This window comes from Cupressus sempervirens, chromosome 1 (genome assembly GCF_028749045.1).
Source record: "Cupressus sempervirens isolate cs-2001-9-10 chromosome 1, ASM2874904v1, whole genome shotgun sequence".
Taxonomy (NCBI): Eukaryota; Viridiplantae; Streptophyta; class Pinopsida; order Cupressales; family Cupressaceae; genus Cupressus; species Cupressus sempervirens.
The window spans coordinates 826,322,564-826,347,127 of NC_143118.1; the positions used below are offsets into that span (position 1 = coordinate 826,322,564).

Genomic DNA, 24,564 nt, shown 5'->3' on the forward strand with positions numbered 1-24,564 from the left:
CAGATCCTCTAAATGCTGAAGAAAGCAAGACTACCAACTTCTTCAAGCACCCATGGTCTAAGGATCAAATTCATCCAAATTATAGGTTCAGGACCTAATCCCCACAACTAGGCCAACATGAGGAAAACACAAAAATGGTTTTTTCCAATGGTTCCAAGGCATGAAATGGACTTAGGGCATCCATATAACACAAAATACATCACTAGTTTGATCCCCACACTTCCACAATGCATCAAACCCAAATTTACCTAGTAGCCCTATTAGGCCTCCTTAAGAGGTTTTTGGTGTCTAACTTCCAAAAGTCCCAAACAAACCTTTAAAAAAATCAGGGTTCCAAATACCCTTTTTAGATTTATATCCAATCCCAAAGTACCAAGACTCAGTTCTCCTCCAACACTCCTTTTCCTTCACTAGGCAACGCAGTCCTAATTGGCCTAATTAGGATTGGTTTAGAAAGAAACTGTGGGAAAGTGGGGTCATGGAAACACACCCAACACTCAAGAATGTTTATTCACCTTCCTCCCATTTCCTTCCAAATACTCGGCCCTCCAATAGGTCTCCTTCTCCTGTTATACTCCAAACAACACACTCACAAGGTCAAATCCTTATAGGCACTTAACCTAGGGTTTGTTAGGAAAAATAGAAAAACACATTGAAAGTCTTGAAACCCTGGAATCACTAAAAGGACTCATCTAATTATCGTTCCCCAAGAGGCCATTAAAAACCAACTATGGGAGTCACAACTATGGGCTCGTCTTTGAAGCTTGCACAAAATTGTTGTCCTACAAAACCTCTTATACGAAAAATGGAATAACTTGAACAAAACTCCACACAAAATGATGAAACCAAAAGCAATGGAAAGGTAAGACAACTTTTCTTCAAAAAATCATCTAATCATTCCTACCAATCCATACAGTACAAACAAAGTACAAGAAACCAATAAAATTGCTTCAAAACTAAAAATTCTCTTATTGCAACTTCTCCCAATCTGTACAATCTACCCTTTGTGACCTCACAAATGAGGTATATATCCTTTCTACATCCGTCCAAACAAAAATCCACTATTGTTTGAATAGTTACAACTCCTTTTCAACTAAGTTGCATTTTTTAGCAACTTTTACAATTTTTCATATTAGCAAATTTTGCACAAAAAGTGCAACTTTTGCAATTTTCACAATTTTTCAAATCTAAGACTTGTAAAAGGTTCCAACTTATTCAAAAACACCTAATCCTAGGCTATCTTTACCAAAAATTCAAAAAGACCCAATTTTGCCCAACTAGCAACTTTGGCTTATAATTTGCCCAAAGTGACCTAGGCATACATGAAGGTGCCTTTTCATTACAACCATGGATTTTTCATCTAAGACTTATTTATCCTAGCTTGATTAGGTGAGAAACCAAAACATTAAACCAAAATCCACAATAGTGTGTTGGTGCTCTACACCGCCACTCATGACATGATTGTTGATATAAACAATTATTAACCTTATACTAATTAGTTTAGTTAATGCTTAACCAAACATGATTTATATTAAGTCGTCGATTTGTATAAACATAAATGGATCATCTTCTCGATCTTATTATGACTTAATGTGAATGCATCTGATCATTACCTAGATGATATTATGCATGAGATCTTTACTCAATCACCAAGAGATAATATAATCTATAAGTACATATTTTTGCATACTTAGTTTGGTATGAACAGTTTCGATTGAATGCAAGGATAATTGCTTGTGTAAATTCAAGACATGAATGATAAATTTAATTTAGCACAAGTACTATGCAAGTGTGTATGTATGCATGTAAAGCATAGCAAACTGATATACATACATACATGTACATATGCATACAATCATCATAATCAGTTATCCTCGAATCTGACCAAAGCTATTATATATCAATTAGAGATATATGTTTAGAAGGAAAAAAAACGTTTACATAAGTACCTCTTCTCCCCTAGAAGAAAATCGCAGAGCAAGGGCACGGAGATCACAAGGGCATGACATGACAACGAAATGCAGCGATCACAAGGGAACGGCAACAAAATCCTAGATCTCCACTGATCTCCACCAACGTTCAGAGCTCTCCACCTTCATTCGGAGCTCTCTACCCTTTTTCATGCGCAGCTCTCCATAATCAATCAAAACAAATGGGGAATCATTAATGTCGTGTGTGTTTTTTTTGTAATCCATAATTCACTAGATCTCTCTGTATATATACATACATACATACATGAAAATAATAACAATGCACTTTCTAAGAGTTTACAATTGTTTAACAAAATTAATGTTTTACAAGAAAATGCACCTAAAGAACTATTAGATTAGAAGCAAGAACATGGTGTTGAAATAGTACATAAAGCACTTGACATGAGAGGTTCGCAGGTGAGGATGTTGACCGATCTTGAAAACTTCAATGCTGAAATGAAAGTTATTGATGCTCAAACACCTATGCTAGAGTTACAATACAATGTGAAGTTGATTTTAGATATGGTAGAGGCAGATATTCAAAAGTTTGAAAATCAAAATTTAAGGCACGAGAGAGGAGGAGCAGCGGCTTTAAAAAGAGACTGCATGGCAATGACTAGACAACATAGAGGATATTATGGGAGCCACTGGATAGAATCTAGGAAAGTCTTGTGGTAGGTGTACTATGACATTGGAATCACTTTCAAGTGTCTTTGAGAATTTTCAGTCCAAATATTGAGAGGACTACAAGTTGTGCAATTTGTCATGTATTGCATTTGCATTTTCTTATAAGAGTGTTTCAAGTATTGGCACAATCTCCCTATGATGATCCCACATATCAATTCCTTATAAGAGTGTTTCAAGGTTGGGAACCACTTCAACATCCTTTGCATGGTTTAGAAGTAATGCCATTGTGGCAAAGGCTTCTACAAGGGAATAAGCCTAGTGATTATGGCATTTACATAGAAGCAGAACTTGCTTCTTCAACTCCTTATACTCAACTCTTCCTCAAAGTTATTCTTCGAGCAATGAGAATAGTTGCTACAGATTCCTAGGAACCAAGGGACCCTGAACCTGTGCTACGTTTACTGGAGACATGGGATAAGTCACTACCGGCTTCAATACTTCATAACACTCTAGATCATATAGTGATGCCCAAATTAGCAGCAGTAATAGATACTTGGGATCATTGTAGGGAGAGTGTGCCAATACATACATGGTTACATCCTTGGCTTGCATTGTTGGGCCAGCGTATGGAGCCTTTATATCCAACCATTCATTATAAATTGGGAAATGTGCTTCATGCATGGCATGCAAGTGATGCATCTGCATATGCAATTTTATCACCTTGGAAAACTGTATTTGATCCTGGTAGTTGGGAACAGTTGATTGTTCATTTTATTGTACCTAATCTAATGATAGTTCTACAGTTAAGCGTGCTCAAGCTAGAGTAGTACTAGGATGGGTGACCTCCCAGGAAGTCCTAGTGCTTCACCTCTGTGAGCATCACCTAGATCCAATGAGTGCTAAGTGGTCCATTTATTCTAATGAGAGATGGATTCATGTGAATCACTACTCATGGAACTTGGGTCAATGAGTTTGACTCAAAAACTACACTGCTAAATTCTTATAACAATATCATAATTTGACTTGCTATGGAAATTATCTCCTACGTATCTATATGTATTGTTAGGGTTCATCGACCCTAGGTATTAAGTTTGAGTCTCTAAAAACATTCCCAAGCAGCATAAAATTGCCTATTTAAGAAATACTCATACATTGTCTAGGGCATCTCTGAGTGATAACTCATAGCTTTGTCTTGCAGAGAACTGTAATGAAGGTGCCCATGTAGGTTATTCTACATTTGCAAGGATAATAAGAAGCCAATATTTTGTTCTCACAACTTGATGTTATTTCTTTGTTTCTATTATGTGTTTATGATATTAAGGGGAGCACTCTTCATCAAAGCACCTTATGAAGATAAAGATATTTGCAATTATGAAAATCAAGTACTTCATAAAAGAAATTAGTACTATCAAAAATTAGATTTTGGTTCCTACTTCTACATGCAAAGTCAAAGCAATCATACTTCGCCTATCTTTCTCTAACTATGAGTCTCCAACACTGCCATTTTCTTTTCTACAGCTCCCTTGTGTTGCTCCATTACAGTCCCATAATTAGCTTGGAAAACATAATGTGTAATCTACATCGGCAATATGGGGTGAATAATGTGAGGTTGTTAACAGGAAATTTTTTTAAAATAATAATAATAGTCAATTAATAAATTAATCTTAAACCATTAACGTTAAAATAAAAATATGCCAACAAACATGACACTGATAGTAAAATGTACATAGCAATAAAGTGGCATCCAACTTCTTCTCACTTGATATATATCATATAACTCCAAGGCAATGGTGTGGGTGCACTGAGTGTGGCCCCCAACTTTTTCTAACTTGATATATTGATAACAAAGTCTACACTATGCAAAATGTTGCACACATGAATTCAATAAATACAACTCCTTATGGTTAGCCATATCATAGAGGAAATTGATCTAATTGTCAACCCAACAAATGTGGTGTCCTTTGCAATTGATGAGATTGCACATCAAAGGAGGCAAAGAATATCCTTTCATGGTCAAGGATATCCACATCATGCAAGATGTGGCACACATTCATTCAAGTCCTATATCTCCCTATGTTTACCCCCACCATAAAGTACTACAATCTTACTAGACTACAATCTTACTACCAATCCATTAGATGTGAGGTTCCTAATATGATGAGAATGTACATCAACAGAGGTAAAATATTATCAGTGTCATTGAGTGGCTATTGACAATGTCTTTACTCAGGCACAAGGTCATGCTCAATGGTTGCACCTACCTAGATGAGGAACAACAAGAAAATGTGGGGAAGTTTCTCTACGCAACATCCTTTCTAACCCAAAATTGTAAAATACTTGGCAAATGTTACAGCAAGAATGGAGATAACATGGATTTTTTGTTGATTGAAGATGATTGATCCAATTCAATATGTTTCTTGAATGAAACATCCTACCTCATAGTAGAGTTGTATGTTTTTCTTCTAATGCATGCTTTGGTGTCCTCTTTGAGCATCATGAACTTCTTCCTTATAAAGAAAGGTTGCAGCTACCTCGATGAGGAAAAAGAGAATGTGGAGAAGTTTATCCACATAACATCCTTTCTAACCCAAAATTGTAAAATCTTTGGCGAAGGCTACAACGAGAATGGAGATAATATGGACTTTTGGTGTTGTTAGAAGTTCATTGATCCAATCAAATATGCATCTTGATTGTCGCATCCTACCTCGTGGTAGAGTCGTATGTTTATCTTCTAGTGAATGCTTTGGTGTCCTCTTGAGCAACATGGGCTTCATGGCCACATCTATACAACCAATAAGAATCTTGCTTGGTGACAGTTGTTTCAAGTCTCTCAATATAGCATGATTCTTATTGCGTGTATTTGAAGTTGGACTGATCTTTACATAACTTTCACGTAATTGTAACTAATTAGCTTCATTGCAACAAGTATGGTTTCATATAGCAAACTGGTCAACACTTTCCTCTAAATCAGTAGTGTTGTAAAATAAATTGCAAATTTCTATCAATATACATCGTACTTTACTTTTTACTCCTAGTAAATTTCTTTCACAAACGTTTACCATGGCCATTCCAACTTACTATTAGTAATAATATGGTGTGTATTACCTTGCCATAACTCGTAACTTTTGATTTCAAAAACATGATTTTTTCCACGGGACTTAATCATTATGTTCATATAGACACAGCCTATTGTGATTGCCGTAGATACATATTTATTAAAAATACTCAACCGTGGACCACAAAATAAGCTCCACCGTAAATACATCTTCCATGACTTCCTACATTGCATCTAAAAAACAAAAAGCAACAGGCCAAGTTCAATATGCAGGAGCTGCAAGTTGAACAACATGGCAGAAAATGCTTGGTTTTGGTCCGGGCAAATAGTAGGCCAAAACTATGACTAAAATACAACTTGACTCGTGCTAAAAAGAAAACTGAATTCCCAACCAAATCTACAAGAGTCTCAGCATAAGTCAAATCCACATAGCAATAGATGTATATAGCATACTGAGGGGTGTGGGACTAATTTGGCTTTGTTTAATTTATCAGCTAAGCTTGTTTTCCATATTACATTAAGCTTAACAATACAGTAATATTCTAGTCAGGTGCCCTGAAAAAACTGTATCCTACCATATAAAAAGTATCCTAGCACACAGCAATCAGTCTAGTGAAACCAAACAAATAGATGCATTGCCTACATAGTACATACAATGCTCTACAGTGTAAAGCAATATCAGACTGAAGTATCAGTTAACAACAGAGTACAATTAATGCACTGACCAGAACTTGTAGTACATTCTGTTTAAACACATACAAAACAGAGAATAGAACCCAAAAAGCCATCTGGTTTTCCCTGAAAGAAACAATTTTAATATATAAAAAATTAACAAGAGTCAAAGACATCTCACTGCGTGCATCAAGCATTTCCTAGAAGATGCATATATATTATGGATTTTCCTTCAAATTGTTTCACAATGTTCATTAATTTTGGGAAAGCATCACAACTACCTTAAAGACGAGAATGCATTTCTATAAACCACATTTCCAATTTTGAAAATGTGGAAATTAATTGGTAGAGATGGCGCATAATAATGACCATAGCAAATTATAAAATTTCTTATTAGCATCCACCTGAAAATTGCAGAGAAATAATGACTATTCTAGATTTCTTGCCCAAAATGCAGCAAGTACATAAAATTCAAATATCTTGTGGCAAAAATAGCCTATTGAGAAATTGGATAGTCCGGTGTGTCAGGATATGTGCACCCAGATCGTTGAATTATAACATTCGCTGCATATTTTGCAGCTTCAACACAATCTTCAATCTGTTTACCTAACACCAACTGAGATAGGAAACCTCCTACAAATGCATCTCCTGCAAAAACAGTACATAATTAGAAACATATTTTATATAGGAGTCTAAAAACTGCTTAAGAACAGTTAAAAATTTACAAACCTGCTCCATTGGTGTCAACAAGCTTTTCCTTGGGCAGCCGAATCACTGGAAACAATTTCACCTGAAAAGATAACAAACTCTATACCGTTAGCAGTTTGACAGAAGAGGAGATGGCACAGGAGTTGCTATCAACCACAACTGAAAAAATATTCTCTTTTCTATTCATTGGAAAAATTATATAGACTGCCAGCCAAAAAATTATTCTAAAACAAAATGACTAAGATGTTTGTCATCATATAATATACAAATTCATAGATCTTGTAACTTCATGTTTCTGTCTCTAGTATATATATAGTATGTCACCTAGTCTTAATGCACAAAGCTCATTGTTGACCAGTTAATTAGAGACATTTGTGCCCATGTATTTCCAAATCATATCGAAATATTTCACCTTTAATTTATCAAATTCAAAGCTTAACCCATCAAGTCCATTCCTTAAGATATTTATAACCGGTAAATGGAGAAAACATGATCACATATGACAGAAAAATAATCTTCACTGTTAAGAAGAGACATTAAATCGGGGTGACCCATGTAGAACAGCAGTTGAAACACATTATTGGTGAGGCTGCTATCAAGGTTCAAACCCCTGCTGGGCCAGCCACCAAGGTTCAAACCCCTGCTGGGCCATTGCACACAGAGGTTTTGTGCCTATGCTGGGTCGTTATGCTCAAGAGTTTGAATTTGTGGAGTGTATGGCAGCTTAAAAACTGCCTATTACAGACCAAAAAAAGATCAGATGTTAAATGGTTTGACATGAGAAAAAGAGTTCATATGAAATTGGTAATGGGGCCACCATAGAACATTTATACATGAATAGCCAAGGTCAAGTCAGAGAAGCTAAAGGGAAAAATACATCTAGTAGTTCATAGCAGAGCCTCAGAATCAAATCCCCAGGAAATCTAACCGAGTTCAAGTATCAAAGCCATTTTTCCAATATAAAAATTGTGCAAGAGAGAGGCAAAAGAGAGAACGTATAAAATGTACTTCTAGAAATGTTATAAGAGAACAGTTATTCAACAAAATTCTGTGCCTGTGTAGAGACCAAGATAGCATCCAAATCATCACAGGTTTAGCCAGTTTTGTTTTGACACTCTCAAGAAGTGATCATTTGGGGGAAACATTATATATTATTCCCCACAAAGGAGAAAGAGAGCAATGGACTTGGGCACTAGTGTAGAGCATGTTCTGGGAAAGCATATTGTGCAGACAGCATCCATGCTGACTACATTTGGAACACACCACACCCATTCCCTCCCAGAAAGAGTTATTACAGAAAATATTACAGGATTGCTCTCTTTCCACTTTCCAAACATAGAAGCACATTTTAGAATTTTCAGCATCTTCAAATTTTAGTCGTAGGCAGCAATTTTCAGAATTCCATATTTTAGTTTCAGATCTTTCTGCCTGTTTGATATTTTTTCAGGTTTCAAACTTGCTTCACTTTACACTTCAGAATTTCAATTTAATGGTGGAGTTCTATGCCTTTCCAAGTTTTTCCCTTTTACCTCTATGTCAATCTAGCAGTGATTCAATGAGTAATGTGAAATCATTACACTTTTTGGAGCTCTGGAAGGCTCTCCCAATTTGTTCCATTCTGGAAAGAAAATAAAATACAGGGTAAGTTGGACTAATTTATAAACCAGTTGGATATTTTTGTTTAGATTTCAAATTCGCTTCAGTTTTTACTTCAGATTTTTTGCGTAAGTTGCATCAATTTTATAGTTGAGCTCAACACCTTCTCAAGTTTTCCTTACATCTACCTCTACCAAGTCAACCTGGCAACAACTCGGTAAATACGCCTTTTGTTGCCCTGGAAGACTGACAATTTGGCATGTTTTGGAAACAAAATAAAATACAAGCTATGTTAAACTGATTTGTACACCAGAAACACTGAATCCATGATCCTTTTCTAACACCAAGGCACAAAAAACCACTTGTGAGACTTCCCGTGGACAATTTTTTTTCCCTTCTACAGCTTTCTCATCCTGATGATGGATAATGGAATCTGATCCAAAATGTTACTGCAAATAACTTTACAGCGTAATACAGAAATTTAGCACACCAAAAATTTTGTAGATCTTGCCAACAACCATTAACAGTAAATATTTACTAGTAGCCTAACAAGTGGAACTCTCAACCAATAATAGAATCTATTTAAGACTATAACTTGATAAGGTAGATGACATGCACGGCATAACAACATAATATGACTCCAAATTTCTGAGCACGTGCAACTTTGAACAACAATCTAATCAATCAAATGTGAATCGAATTCTAACAACCTCTGACATAGTTATAATCAAATGTATTATTGTCATCAAGCAGATGAGACCTACAAATTAAAGATGAGTAGTTAATTTGAGTCAAATGAAATAGGGACTTGCACAAGCTGAATCAACTTAGTTGAGCCAAAACAAGTCAACCAATATACCCATCGGAACCCGTGAGGGTTGGGGCACATGGGCAAGCTTGTCAACATTTTCAAATGAGCCATTGGAGTTCATTTGACTTCGATGCAAAAACTGTGCAGTGAGTCGAGAAAGATTGCATCTTATTCATTTTCCTTGTCTTGGGCTGTTCTGGCCATTTATCAAGTTTCAAAAAGATTATTGAACTCTGGATCGAACCACCAAACAGAAATTTTAGGCAGTGCCTCAGTTTTTAAGATGTAGCCAGACCTGTGAAGTTGGAAATTGACTCTTAATCTTTTTTCTTGCCAATCCATGCTATGAGAATTTCATATTATTAGAAATGTACTCAACCTACCAAAAAGGGCTAGAGAACCTGGAGTACATTTCACAACTGCTACCTATGTACCTCCTTAATCATGTCAATAAACATTTTCAATGAGCTAAATAAGGTAGGTAAAGTTTGGTAACAACAAATATGGCACAGGTTAGAAAATCAGTGTGATCCTATAGATCTATATACATAAGGTATGTCACCTGAAGCTAGGCATGCGAGGTGATAAATAGAAGAGACTTGGAAAATTCACTTATCATTTGGGACTCAACAAAGCTAAGATGTTTCTTTGCAGATTTCAAATATTACATACTCATCCCTAGCATCAATACATGTATCTGTGTATTGGATACTGAATACAACAGCTACAATCCTCCTGAAAACAGCATGGATACCACATCCATAAGTATCATATACTAACTTTCAAGTGACTGAATACAACATAGGTAAAGACTAACAAGTATTCTACAATTTAAGGAATGTGCAAAGGGGATCACTTAGCCTCTTATGAGATGCAAAACCTTAAGGTAGTTCCCCAGGTGTAATAGAAGATATTTCATATTGATCTCAAGGATTAATAAAGATTTGGTTGTATTCAGAGAAGCCATCCATAAAGAATAAAGCATGGCACATAGTGAAATCACAATCATGACAATATTAGGAAGACAAAAATCATCTTTTAAAGAAGCTTTATTGAGATCAAAGAAATCAGTACACATTCAATTATGGTAATCAGGATTCAATACGCATTCAAATATGATTATCTGGTTTAGCAACAGCAAAAATATTTGAAAGCCAAGGGGAATAATCAATGGCGCAGATAAACCTAGCTTGAGGGATCCAACCTTGAGGAATTTTTAGTGCACTTTGCGCTCAAATAAATGTTTCCATCATGTTCAAAGAAGGAAAAAAAATAGGGATCAACAGTATGCACACATGCACACACAAATGCATATAAGTAAAAATAATACACACACACACACACATGCACACCCACACAAACATATATACAAATAACTAAAGACAAAAAAATATCCAATATTGTAAACTAAAATATGTAAAAATCTCCTTCATACATCTCTTGCAGGCCTTCAAGAAAACAAGCACAGCATTAAAAACATGAATCTAATCCAGCAACAAAAAAGAAACTTGCTGAGAAAAACAAAAGATATCAAATATGGTGTGAAATAAGGCAACCACCTCAACCATAACAAAGACAAAAGTGACAATGTCTAGGCACTAAACAACAAAAATATAGTAAATGAACATGATTGCATCATTAGAAAAGGCGTTAGAAAGAAGATTGCAAGGTAGACGATATTTACAAAAGCGCTCATTAAATTATTAGAAAACACTAACTAGAATCAAGATATGAATGACTATTATGACTCTACACAAGTTTACAGCCAAAGCAAACAAAACCTCTCCAAGAAAAAAAAAGAGATTTGACGAAACAACCCCTAAATTTCTCTTGGCACATTGGTGGAAGGAAACTACTACGTTGGGCAGATATTTGGGGCAATCATTCAAGGAGGATAGCCACAAATTGGAAGGATAATGATAGCAGAAAATCAAGATGAGTTCTATTTTAAAAATTATGTCATAAGATATAAATCTGAATATTATAATGAAATTCATAACTTCAGATAAAGTCATATTTATAATATAATACAACTATGATTTTCAGTTGAGTTATAACTTATTGTTTAAACTCTGAGTCCTATCCTGCTTCTGATACATGTTTAGGTTCAGGTTTTGGTACGTGGGTTTGGTCATAAAAGAAAATTTACTTTGGTACACACACACACACACTGATATATTATAAGTGTATATATAATAATAAGTTAGAAGCATGATACTCATCAATCTATAATTGCCAATAAAATCATAAATAAAACACCTCATATATCATATTCATGATTTGCAAAAGTCTCAAAATGTCATTACACAATGAAAATTCAAATTAAAAGCCACAATTTTAATATTCATATTCATCTTCAACATGATCATGATCATAGGCATCAAGGACAGCATTTGGCTCAACTTCATTTGAACCACACTCCATGCCACGTACCATTAGGCATGGATGGTGGTCATATCCATGTTACCATGATAATAAGTTTGAAGCGTGATACTCATAAATCCATAATTAACAATAAAATTATCAATAAAATACCTCCTGTATCATATTCATTGTTTGTAAAAGCCTCAAATGTATTTGCAGATGGATTTTTTAGTATGTAAAATAGTTTAGAAGGCATGTAGGGTCCATTTTTTGGCACTCAGCCCCAGGTGTACCCAGGCTTGGCCCAGACACCCGGATTCCCACCACTACAACCTGGGTCGAACCCATGGAGAGGAAAACCAGAACCAAAACCCAACTATGAGAGATGTTGTGGAACAGGAAATTAAAATTTTTTATATAGTGTTTTATCTTATATTTGCTGAAGCAAATATACATTGTAAGTTTATATTTTTATATTGCATTATCTACTTTGTTTTTATATGTTGTGGGATTATTATCATATAATGGCTATTTGTTTTTCTCTGTGCAATAATGCTACTGAAGTACTAGATCCCTGAATATACATATTTCACAAAAAGATACCTATACTGGAATATAGATTGGAGCTCTCTTAGATCTACTCAATCAAAGCAAGAAGAAACTCTTGACTCCAACTAAAACCAAAAGAAAAGAAAATGTTGGTGCTAGAAATTGGGCTTTAGACTTCATATTTTATGGCCCAATAACAGGCTGTTTCAACCACATACTGTTTTTTCAGGAAGATTTGCCTTTTCTGTGGCCATTTGATCTTTGTCAAAAAGTCTGGAGATTATATGTCTGGATTTGGTTTCAGACTGAATCTAGTGTTTAGATTTGCTTATCATCCAGATTCAAAGGGCAATATTACCTCTGCGTAAGGCAGCAAGGTTATATACTGCACGGAGAAGAATTAGTTTGGCACGTTTCCAGTGATGGCATGAAGTTTTGGAGTGAAATGCCACTGTGTAGAGTTCCCAAAGGAACACACAGTGCTGCTCTTTTTTCCTTTAGAGATAAGGATGAAGCTCATATGGCCCTCATCAAAGTAGTAGGAGCTGATGCTTAGAGTAGGGTGCATCTTCATGATGGTGAAATCTATTAGATTTCTTGACTGCATGTGTGCATGCAATGGGATACCGTATGTGGGGGTATCTATATTGCCCAAAAAGTGGTAAAGCCAGCCAATTGTGATATCCCTCTCTTGAAATGGAATTGAATAAAAATAAAATAATAACAAATTAATTTGATTAAATTGTGATATAATAAAGATTATGTTCCCAGCCTTGATATTAAGAAAATATGTATTGTAAGGATAATATGCATCAATCGTTCAAGAAGTTACTATAGTCGAACGATATTAATAAGCAATTAATAATGAGAGGTTGTGTTGGTCAAATGAATAAATACTACGGGGCAGCAATTAGAGATTGTTATGGAATAAGACAAATTAGTAACAATTTGACGTGACTTATGCAAGAAGTCACAAGCTTTCAACTCAAGGAAACATTTATAAAAACGAACTGAATCTCATTTCAACAAGATGGAACAGGAGAATGCAGAACATAAAAATTTGGTTCTAATCAGCGAATCAGAGATTATAAATATATTTGGTTATCATCATGGGAAATAGAGAACAGGAAAATAATAAGGAAAGAGCAGACTTTTGCTTAGGCCTGCCATGCGACTATACTGTAAATTTTCTATGAATAAGATTATGATTTACAGAAAATTATTATATTGAGAATGAGGAGTTAATATATGGCCCAATTTATATTGTAGTTTTTATATCAGTTTATAATAGTGAAACTATATTACGTGTGTGAGTGTGTGTGCTTGCTATTAAGAATGGCTGACAGAATATACAGAAAATAAGACATTATGGAAATGATCTGAGGATCAATAAAGTAACTAGAACTATAGAATGAGATCAGAAAAAATATTATTTGGTATTCAGAAAGGAATAAAGTATAAACATCAGCAGTACTCACGGTAGTAAAGATAATACTGTTGAATTCATTCAATACTATATCAGGCACATGTTGTAGCATAAAACCATGATTAAGTGATGACTATATTTATATATATATAATTATATCTAAATGTATAAATAAATATTTATAATTATATATGTGTTGAGACCATATTTAATCTTATATACTATTTGACTTAACAGGGGAAATCTGGATGTTACCAAGGAGGGGCTTGTATAAATCCAACAAATGGATCTTTGTCCCAAGATAGGGTGGGATCAGTGACCTTGAGCTCCTTGCAGGCATCGACACAAGAAAGGCTTAAGCGGCTGGGATCTGTAAACTTTGAGGGAATCCATTGCAAGTTGGTGTCTAGGCAACTTGGGTAACATGTACTCCTTCCACCTTTTGAACTGAATTAGTAATAAGGTTAGATATGAGTGTTTAAAATAACTTAAATCTAATAAGATGAACAGCTAATCCAATCAGGGAACATTACAATCCAAACCCTAACCAAGAAGTATATGATAAAATAAGACAGGTCCCAACAGGGGACAGCCCACCAATATGGAGAATGTAATGAAGGAACAGACAAATGCTCAATATAGATAATTCTTGTATGGTGCATGGAATCTGGAACCTCGACACCAATCTGAATGATTTCAAGGTCTTTGTTAATTCTGATATTGATGTATTTGATCCTGTTTTACTTAACATATAAGTCAATAATGGGGATGAGTTGTTTTCGTCCACCTATGATGACCTATCTATTGAATTATATGTATTTTCTGTTTACTCTAAAAAGGGATGAGGTAGCTGTCCCCGTAAGGCAGCACTCGACAAAAGAAATCAATTTTTGCTTTTTAAAAATGACATTTTGTTAATAACCTGTGACATTTTAACTTCGCTTTTATTTAATGTCAAGACTCAGCTTGCCTCACAAAATCATTTGGAGACAACTTGTAAAGGTACGAGAGGTATTATGCAACATGATTGGTGCACAGTGCACAGTGCACACAAAACTGTGAATCAATTAAATTCAGAGAGGGCCCAAAATACACACATTTTAGACAAGAAGTTGTTCGTTAATGATCATATGTAACTAGCCATGTCCTAGAAGTATGATTTTTATGTATTTACATTTTTCAGTAATCAATTCATTGATAATTAAAACCAGTTTTCCAATCAAATTTCAAATTCTACAACTAGGATAGCATGAATTAATTCCAATAACCTGACAACCAACATAGGAGAAGACCCAATAGCGACCCAATAGCAGGACAGGGTCCGTGTTATTCTGCAACAAGGAGACCTGTCTTTTTTGAGTAGCAATTCTAATGATTCAACAGTAACCTGATAAATTGACAAAAACTGTCCCTTTTTCACAAGTCATAAAAAAGAAACAATCAATCATGTGGTGACACATAAGACACATGGTAATACATGACTTGATGCACCCATTTTCAGCTAGCCTTTCTAGGGGAAGTTTACAGTCAACTTAGTCAAGACATAGCTGATGGCATCATCATTAATAACCTAGACCCCAAACAATAGCCTTAAGGACATACAACTTAGTATCTTGAGTAGCCTTTGCGCCAATTGGATCCTCTATTTCCTAACTAGTGCTTAATTGCAGGGCAGGGTCCTCTTACAAATACTCAGGTCTCTATTTAGCAGTACTCAAACAAATCTTCCTCAAACAATTGACAAAAAACTTGATTTTTATTTTTCTACTCCAAAAGATGGAGATAAAATGCCATATTTTAAATTATGAAACAGTAATGATCACTTTTGCTCCTAAAACTTTGTGGAACCACTATCAGGATAGAAAAATATGACAACATTCTAAGATCCAGGCTGCAGCAAACTCCAATATAAAAAAATGTATGGTAGCTATGATCCCATGCTTAGCGTAAGTGACAATTGTTTTAATAGCAAAGATCACTTCTTTGTTTTATTGATTTCAAAAAGAAAAGATCTCTTCTCTTGTTTTATTGGTTTCAAAAAGCAAAAATTTCTTCTCTTGTTTTGAAATCACTATTGATTTCAAAAAGCATTTGACACAGTCAAAAAGGGAAAATTGTTTAGAAATGGTGGTGAAAAGTGCTATTCCACTGATCTAAGAAAGTGCGTATATGCAGTATAACCTTAACACAAGAATATGATGACAATAATTTTTGGTTGACTTATGTATCTCCATGTCTGACCTTAGATCCCCAGTGGAGTCCTATTTTCAAACCCATATTTAGGGAGATTCAAACTATGTATAAATATTTGTTATCCAAGAAGTTACCATTAAATATATATGATCATCATAGAACTAAGAAACCTGAAACATTTAGAAGTATAAAATGCCTGTCAACAGATGGATGGTCAGATTTAGTGGGTGACTGTGTGATGATAATCTTGACCTTATTGTTTTCTTCATGGTAGGGTGTTACTCTGCACGCATGAACTCCCCTCTTTATTTTCCGATGCAGGAATAAGGGTTTTGGATAGGCTTTGGTATGTAATTTAAGTGTTGGATGGGAGACTTGACAGTCTAATACTGCCCCTTAGATTTTAGGAAGCCAAGACTGCATATTCTTAAGTATTTTTGTAAATTGGCTATGCAGAAAACCATTAGCTAAAGAAGCTATAAGATTTGTTAGATAATATATAAATGCTTCTAACCAGGAAATACAAATAAATGTCTCAATTATATTTTCTCTCAATTCATTCATTCTACTCAACTTCTCTAACAAGCATATACTGTGAGTCTCAAGTAAAAGTTGTCTCCTGTATACAAAAAGACAAGGAATATGCTACAAAATTTACCTTCCCATCTTCTGCAACAACAACAGGATCGGCACCTTGTGTGATAACAGCTATCCTCTTGTGTGTTCCAGATGCCTTTGGTAGTGCAGCCATCTTTAAAGCTATTTCTTCAACATTTTCAGTCTGAAATTTAATATGAATGGCATTATATATCTAATCCAAGCTCAGAAATCACAGCGGATTAAGAATTAAGCATACGCACTTACCTCCCATCCCTGTGCCTGTGAAAAAGCTCTTGCTTCTGTCTCATTTCCAAATATGTAGTCCATATACCTAAAACAGAAGGCTCTATGTAAGCAATTATTTTATTGCAAAACAAATCTGATAGCTGTTTGAAAAGGCCAGAAGTATTTACATTATATGGGAATCAGTCAGAATTTGGTTGGTTTTCATTAAACAACAAAATGACTCAACTAAAAGAGAAAAAAAGTATCCAAAATCCACACATACAGAATGATTGTGCTATAATTCATTTTAACAATAAAAACCCAAAAACATATGGGGTCAAGCACTTACGGAAAAACTTTCATCAAGGCATCTTTAAAAAACTGACAGATGAAAGGGGCTGAAAGATTCATCATAAATATCTGCAAGAAATAGGATAAAAAACATATCCCTTCTGTCTGAGAAACTTAATGTTACAAGAATCAAAAGTCAAATAGGCCATTTGTTTGTAGATCCAAAAGAAAATATAATACCTTGCCTGTTTTGGCAGCATGTTCTGCCACAAGCAATATGGATTCTGGTGAGACTGTAAGGAAAAATCCAGCAATATACAAAAACTTGGCCTTTTCCACTGCACAAAAATGAAATGGTTAATTTATCAGCTAATTCTAATTGAATGGAATATGAAAAGAGAGCCCAATTCACATACCTAAAGCCCAGTTCTCTGGCGATTTTAAATGGTCTGACTTGTAGCAATTTGCAGCTGACAAATTCGCAATAAGTGATCTGGTATCACAAATGTAAGATGAGCAATTTTGTTCATCAATCATAGACCTTAAACAAACAGGCAACCAACCGAACAATAAAGCTAGGGAAAAAAAAGAGCTCGTTTCACTCCTCACCTTTCACCCCCAACTACAAGAACAGCACAGGTCCCAGTTGGTGTTGTTTCATCCTCATAGTAATGCACCTATTATGAGAATCAAATACAAAAACAATCTCCCAAAATCAGAAAATTATGGAAAAATAATGTTGTTGCAAAGCAAACATAATGGGAAAAAAAAAAGGAATAATCTGAATAAGTGGAACTTGAAAATTACATTGACTCCAGCATCGAGGGAATTTTTTTTCATCTTCTCTCCAAACTTGTCCTTTCCAATGCAGCCAATATAGCTTGTTGCCCCAGGAACTTGCAGCATCCACTACAACAACAATCTATGAAATTATTTTCCAGAAATGCTTATCAATAAGAACATTCAAAAAATATGGAAACATTGTTATTAAATAAAGGAAAGTGATGATCACCTGTGCAACCCTGATAGAGTTCTGTGTGGCCCCTGTATCTCATTGATTATCAACAAAGCATACAAGAAATATCAGTAACTCTAGAAAACAAACGTTGCAGCCCAAACTGACTCAAAAACAGAAAATCCTTTAGCTCAAATATTTTGTGACAAAAGCAACACCTCCTGCAATGTATTCAACATTTTTTCTCTGGGAAAGCTCTTCATACCTGATTTAACAAGGACTATAGTAAGTACAATTCATGTATAACACCTATAGAGAATGTCGAAAGTAAACCTAAGCATGACTTTTCTTTCAAACTGATAAAGGATAGAATTCTTCAGACATGCATAAGTAGGTGAACATCTTAGTAAGATTAGAAGCCAAAAAGTCCTATTCAACTTTTAGTTTGTAAGTTTGATAAGAATACAAATGCTTTTCCAATTTCTTTAAATCTTACATATTTTCATACAAAATATTGCCACATTCTCAAGAAAATCACTCTATTTGTGTAGAAATTGACGTAAACTTCACTTTCAAATGAAAAATAAACTCATTAAAATAATCATTGCCAAGCAAAAATATATTGGACCTTAACACAAAAAGAATGGAAGATATATGACAAATATTTATAAAACAATATCAGCAGAGAAAGATAATTCCCATATATTAAAACCTGAAACTATCCCTGAATGGCAATCTTCATTATGAAATGACAAATTAAATTACCATGATGTAATTTTATGAAGGCCAATCATTATTGGAGTGCGGGATTTTGAAGACATTCAATGGGACAATCAAAAAGTACGAAATGAGGTAGTGAGCCTTACAATGCAATCACATTGATGTCAGTGAGTGTGCTGGAGTAAATACAAACATGTGAAGCTTGTTAGTACTTAGTAGATAGACTACATGTAAATTTTCGACAGAGAAAATAGGATCGAAGGATGTAACAATAGAATGACTACTTCGTTTTTAGTTTCTGGCAGAGCTGAGTCTGTTGCTAAAGGCTGACAACAGAAATGGATATGGTGAAGAGTTAAGAGATCAATGTGTATTGCAAAGGTAAGGCATCCAGGTGAAACCACAGAGCAAGAAGACAGAGTGGACAAAGTAGGGGCACAGGGGTGAGAAGAACTCACAGGTAGAATGGAGGCAAATTTCTCTGCTCAGAGTAAAGAAACAGCTGGGGAAATAACGGATGAGAGATTAAAGAATATCTGTAGTATTGAAGACCCAATGTTTTTGCAGATGGCGAAGATGCTGTCTGGGGACAAATTCAGGCAAGCAAAGAACAAGCATAGAACAAATGGTAACATAGCATTGATGTTTGTGGCCTGGACCTCAGAATTGGGTGGAAAAGGGGATGCATGGTGAATGGTGAATTCATGTGTGAGGCGAATGGGTTGGGAGCCTTCATTGCAGTCTCCATTCTTGGGCGAGGGTTCAAGGACAAGGGGCCAAGATTGCCTCCATGCGGTGGAATTTAACTCACCATTGCACTGATTTCTATTATGGAGTGCAGCCCCTAACAAAGAGAGTCAAAAAGCACAAGCACAAAGGCTAGCAGCACATCAAGGACCGCCTGATGGAGCTCACAGAAAAGCAAGGAAGAGGTAATGAAGAAAAGAAAATAAAGCTTCAAAAAGAATGAACATTGGCAAGTATAGCAGATGAAAAGAATCAAGAAAGAATGATTTCTACAGGTTTTTTTGTTAACGTTTCTGTAAGAACCAAGAAGGTATAGTATATGAGAGTAGATAGGCTGATGAAGCCAAGTAGCATAGAATGTAAATTTTGATGTTTATAAGGGGAAAGAAGTGATACAAATTTTCATTTTGTATAGAGGAAGTTTTGGTTAGAAAAGGAATATAAAAATCCAGAGGAAAAGCCACTGCATAGATGTAAGAAATTTTTTGAAATCAATATAGAAGGAACCATTTTTAAGCTTGGCAATCAAAAAAACTCATGAAGTTATTGAAAGAGATGGAATCGGATGATGCTATGATATCAAAAATAGTCCCTAAGTCAATTTCATAATGTTGAAATAGCAGCTAGGGTTCAATCGTGAAAGCAAATATTAGAAGATGCAGAAGAAATAATAATTAACATGGGCTCAGAGATGTGAGATGAAAGTGGGTTGTAAATTGGGTTACACTAAGATATCAAAATTAGCATCTAAACAAAATACATAATGTTCAAATAATGGATGAGTTCAATCACAAATATCTACAGAAAGAAAAAAGATAGCTAAAATGAATAAAGAAATGTGAGATGAAATCCAATCATGTCCTTAAATCAAAAATAAGCGTAGCACAGGCACCTTAAATTGAACTAGCATCAACAGTAATTTAAGTGACAAATACCTCATAAGTTAAAAAGAGAAGGCTCAAAATAGGCAAGAGCCTACAACGCATTGGTAAATTGCAAACCTCTCATCCGGGAGGTCTTGGGTTTGAATATACTCAAGATTAACACATACTAATAATTAATCTTAACAATAATAATAAATGAATAATATATAATCTAGGTTTTGGCCGATTACCTATCAAAAAAAAAGTGGAAGCTCAAAATAGCTGGAGTAATTTAGCATTAGAAATATCATTATTGAAAGAACATATATTTGCAAAATTTACCAGAGTTTCTAACTAGTAGAAGCCATATCAAAAAATTAGATTATATAAAAAAATGACAAGCAACAACACAGACCTATCATCATATTGGTCTGCCTCTATAGCTAGAAGTAGGAATGCAAAGATAACAATAATTGTTGGGAGGTTGGTGCCTCTGTCCCCTCTAGGTGAAGGTACCGTTCAGCATAGACTTATGGATTTGTGACATGTGGTTAACTGCCTCCTGTGGATCCTTGTCTATCGCTGTTGTGAAATTCATTGACAGTATGAGATTTTGGCGTAACACCGCAGTGATTCCAAACAAGTGGTATCAGAGCATTGGGTTACGGGTTCAAATCCCTCAAGTCAAGCTGAGAGGGGGATTGTTGGGAGGTTCAAGCCTCCATCCCCTCTAGGTGAAGGTACCATTCAGCATAGACCAATGGATTTGTGACATGTGCTTAACCGCCTCCCATGGATCCTTGTCTCTGGCTGTTGTAACATTCATTGACAGCTTGAGCTTTTGGTGTAACGGCAGCAGTCATTCCAACAATAATAATATTAAAAGAGTAAACTAACTGAAAAGAAAAGACAAGCAGATAAGAAAATCCCAGCATAGCTGATTAATGCTTGGGTCTGAAAATTTTAGACTACACGTAAGTTCATGTGCAAGCCAACATACATAGCTACAGTTAAGTTGTCTAACAGAAAACAAAGATATTGAGGAGCACAACTGCTGGACAGTTAACTCACAATACAACCAACAGGTTCAAAGCATTTATATTTATGCTACATGCTAAAAGGAATAAGATGTAGAGATTGGAATGGAAAATCACCACCAACTGTCGACTAAGAGGTAAGCAGTATACGCATGTATATGCAATAATTTATATATCAAAAAATATATTAAAACAAATGTAATCTATAAAGCTTGTTTTTATGTGTGTAGCTGTCGGTGCTACCATAAATTACAATTCTCAAAATCAAAATGATACGGCAGACAATTAAAAATGGATAGAGACATGAAGTTGCACTTAATGTAGTTCCAAAAATATAAAAGATCAGGAGATCAAATCTGATCTCCTGAATAAGATTGAATTGAATCCAATTCTGAGAGAAATAATACACTTCAAAGGTTTTCACGGCTAATCAAAACCACATTTTATCTCTCAATACAAAATGAGCCATCTCACAAAGAGAACAAAATGGACAAAAGGAAACTTAAACCCAAAACGAACGAGCACATATTGTACTTAACCACCCATGTTAATAGAAAATAACCAAAATGCTCAAGGCACTATAATTATCCTCTGAAATGAGCTTGAACAATAAATTATTCAGGCTTCTGTACCAGATCATCGTATTCAAGTCCCCATAAAACAAGCTAAAAATTGAAATTTGGTAAAACTTCGCAACAAGCATCTGTGGCATACCTCAACCAATGAAGCTTCATAAAAATCTCTAATAAGTACTTTACAAGAGATATCCCTGAGGTCATGGTGTATCAAAAAGAAAGGTTGCCCCACAAAGGGGATTTACAAATGATGAAAACCACCACAGCATTCAGGGTGGCAATATATAAGTCAAAGGCCATCTGATAAGAGGAATTTTATTTTAAAAGCCAGTGCCAAACATTCACAGGACCCACCCATAATACAAAAAAATTAAAGATCATCTCTTCGCTATAAGTATCTCTACAACATAAGAGATACCCTGAGCTGTTGTACCTAAGCTGAATTTACTCCAAAAGGGAGATTTACCAAAACAAAACCAACCACCACAATCAGAGGCAAGATTTGGCTGAAGAATTTGCTACAAGGAAATCTGCTACTAACCAACATATAAAGGCTACTTACTATCAACAGAAAAAGGACCAAATATGCTAGCAAAATCATCTCTTCCAATAAAGATCACTTTGATAGAAGGGAACCAACAGTGGCATTTTGATAATGAGCATGTCATCTAAGCTAAAGAATAACCCACAGAGCAGATTCCCTAATGCAGGAAAGAGAACAACACAGGAAGCAAGATACAAGCAATTCGTTATCCATTATCCTATAAGAAGATAAATTTAATTAATTAAGACATTGCCAATATTGAAGGGAACAATCTATGAGTATGCCACCTAAGCAGGATCTAAGCAACTGGTTATGTTACAAAGAATAGTTATAATTTAGACAAGACACTGCCAACATCAAGGGATCAACTATGGAAAGTCATTTCTTCACAGATGAAGCTGGATCGCTTTGATAGAAGATACAGCCCTCCCAAAGAAATGGAGTTTACCAATATAAGAAGTCAATAAAGGAATGAAAATGGCGACATCTAAGCTAATGATTACACAAAAATCAGCATTCAAGGGATCAATATATGCCAGTTAACGACATTTCTTCACAAACAAAGACGGATCACTTTGATCGAAGAGACGGCCCTCCCCTCAAAGGACCTTACCTTTGGAAAAAAGCTGATATCACACTGAGGATGGTAACATCTCAGCCGAAGAATACAGCATAGTAAATTTTTCCAAAGCAAAAATCGCATTGAAGGATCACAAATATATTCACAGGGCGTGATCACTTCTGACTGTTTTTTATCAACCACATATAATTTACACATAAACGAGGAAGAACTTGGAAAAAGCCAGTTAAAAGTGATCTTGTCTAGTTGAGAAATTATTGACTGAAAAATGCCACACCCATTCATTCAATTAACACTAACAACTTCAATGAAAATGGAAACAAGAGGCCAGACCTGGTAACCACTACGCAATTAGAGATCACAGGCTCGAATTCTCGTAAATCATTCATTTCCAAAGTAGCAACCAAAAATATCAAGTACCCCAGAAAAACCAATAAAAAAATGAAACAAACAATCAAAATATAAAACATACATTGGCAAGTGCTTCTCCTCTGCTAAAATGGCATTGTTGAGCGTCACATCATACCTGCAAAAATGCAATGCACAAAAAAATGAGAAAACAAAACGACGAATACAGGCATCGGCATCGTCATTAAGATCTAAATCTTCCACTCACTTCTTGAGAAATTCCTCATCTACAACAGCAGAGATGTCGAGCAGAGGGTTGCCCATTCCCAGCAATATACCTTCCATATCTGCTCTCTGGTGCTGTGCTTTCACTCTCTCGGGGTCTTTGGAGATCTTGCGAAATATCACGCACAAAGAGGACAGAGAAAAATATTCATGAGATCAAGTGTAAACCTTATACCCTACTTATACCAAGAATTCTACTACCATGTCTAATGTCTACTTGAATTGCCTACTTGAATTGACAATTAAGAATCGTAAATATATTTTTAATTCATGAGATTTAGTTTCATACTTGTCGAAGTACTAGCAATATTTGGCTCTTTTTTTAATGAGGTTGGTAACTTAGGGCGGGCCCAAGTGCGGTAGGTAAGGTTAGTGGGTTAGAAGGTCTACGGATGGAGATGGTTCTCCTCAACAATAAGGGTTGTATTTTTCCTTTGATTTTATATAATTAGCACTTGCATCAGAAGGTGCAATGTGTACGCCGATAGTCATATCAGCGTGTCCTTCCGTAAAGTTTTCTATTGAATTGTTCATACTTGTGGCTTGTCGTAGGACTATTTGTTGACATCATTAAATTCTTGAGAATAAGTATTTTTCATTACATGTACATTATTTTGCTAACATACATATATGTATAGAATAATAAATAAATAGTAGGTTTGCATACCTTCATTGTTGAAAGGGCAAATTCTTTTAAGCTTGTTTCTTATTTTGTCCTTATGGTTGTGAATGGATTGTTTTGCAATTTTGAATATCTTTCAAATGAGAAGTGTGGATGAATGCGTAGGCCCTTTAATGACTTTAGTCTTGAAATTGTTGTGAA

General features: G+C 35.2%; 1 protein-coding gene across 1 annotated transcript; it reads right to left on the bottom strand.

The window, feature by feature from the left end:
* Nucleotides 1-6,520: 6,520 nt before the first annotated feature.
* LOC149580409 (adenosine kinase 1-like) lies at nt 6,521-23,893 on the bottom strand. The gene is made up of 13 exons (XM_089790687.1): nt 23,725-23,893; nt 23,581-23,634; nt 18,261-18,307; nt 18,100-18,131; nt 17,895-17,996; nt 17,697-17,764; nt 17,504-17,580; nt 17,328-17,425; nt 17,146-17,216; nt 16,836-16,902; nt 16,630-16,752; nt 7,054-7,114; nt 6,521-6,972 (listed from the first exon to the last, which is right to left on the bottom strand). Exons 1-13 carry the CDS (start codon nt 23,799-23,801, stop codon nt 6,821-6,823), a joined length of 1,029 nt encoding a protein of 342 aa, XP_089646813.1. The 5' UTR covers nt 23,802-23,893; the 3' UTR covers nt 6,521-6,820.
* Nucleotides 23,894-24,564: the final 671 nt, after the last annotated feature.

Excerpts from the sequence above, each read along its gene's own strand:
- LOC149580409 (XM_089790687.1), bottom strand. The coding sequence starts at position 23,801 with ATGGAAGGTATATTGCTGGGAATGGGCAACCCTCTGCTCGACATCTCT. Across the intron at positions 23,635-23,724 it reads GATGAGGAATTTCTCAAGAA|GTATGATGTGACGCTCAACA; the intron begins GTGAGTGGAAGA and ends GCATTTTTGCAG. Across the intron at positions 16,753-16,835 it reads CACAGGCACAGGGATGGGAG|ACTGAAAATGTTGAAGAAAT; the intron begins GTAAGTGCGTAT and ends ATTAAATTTCAG.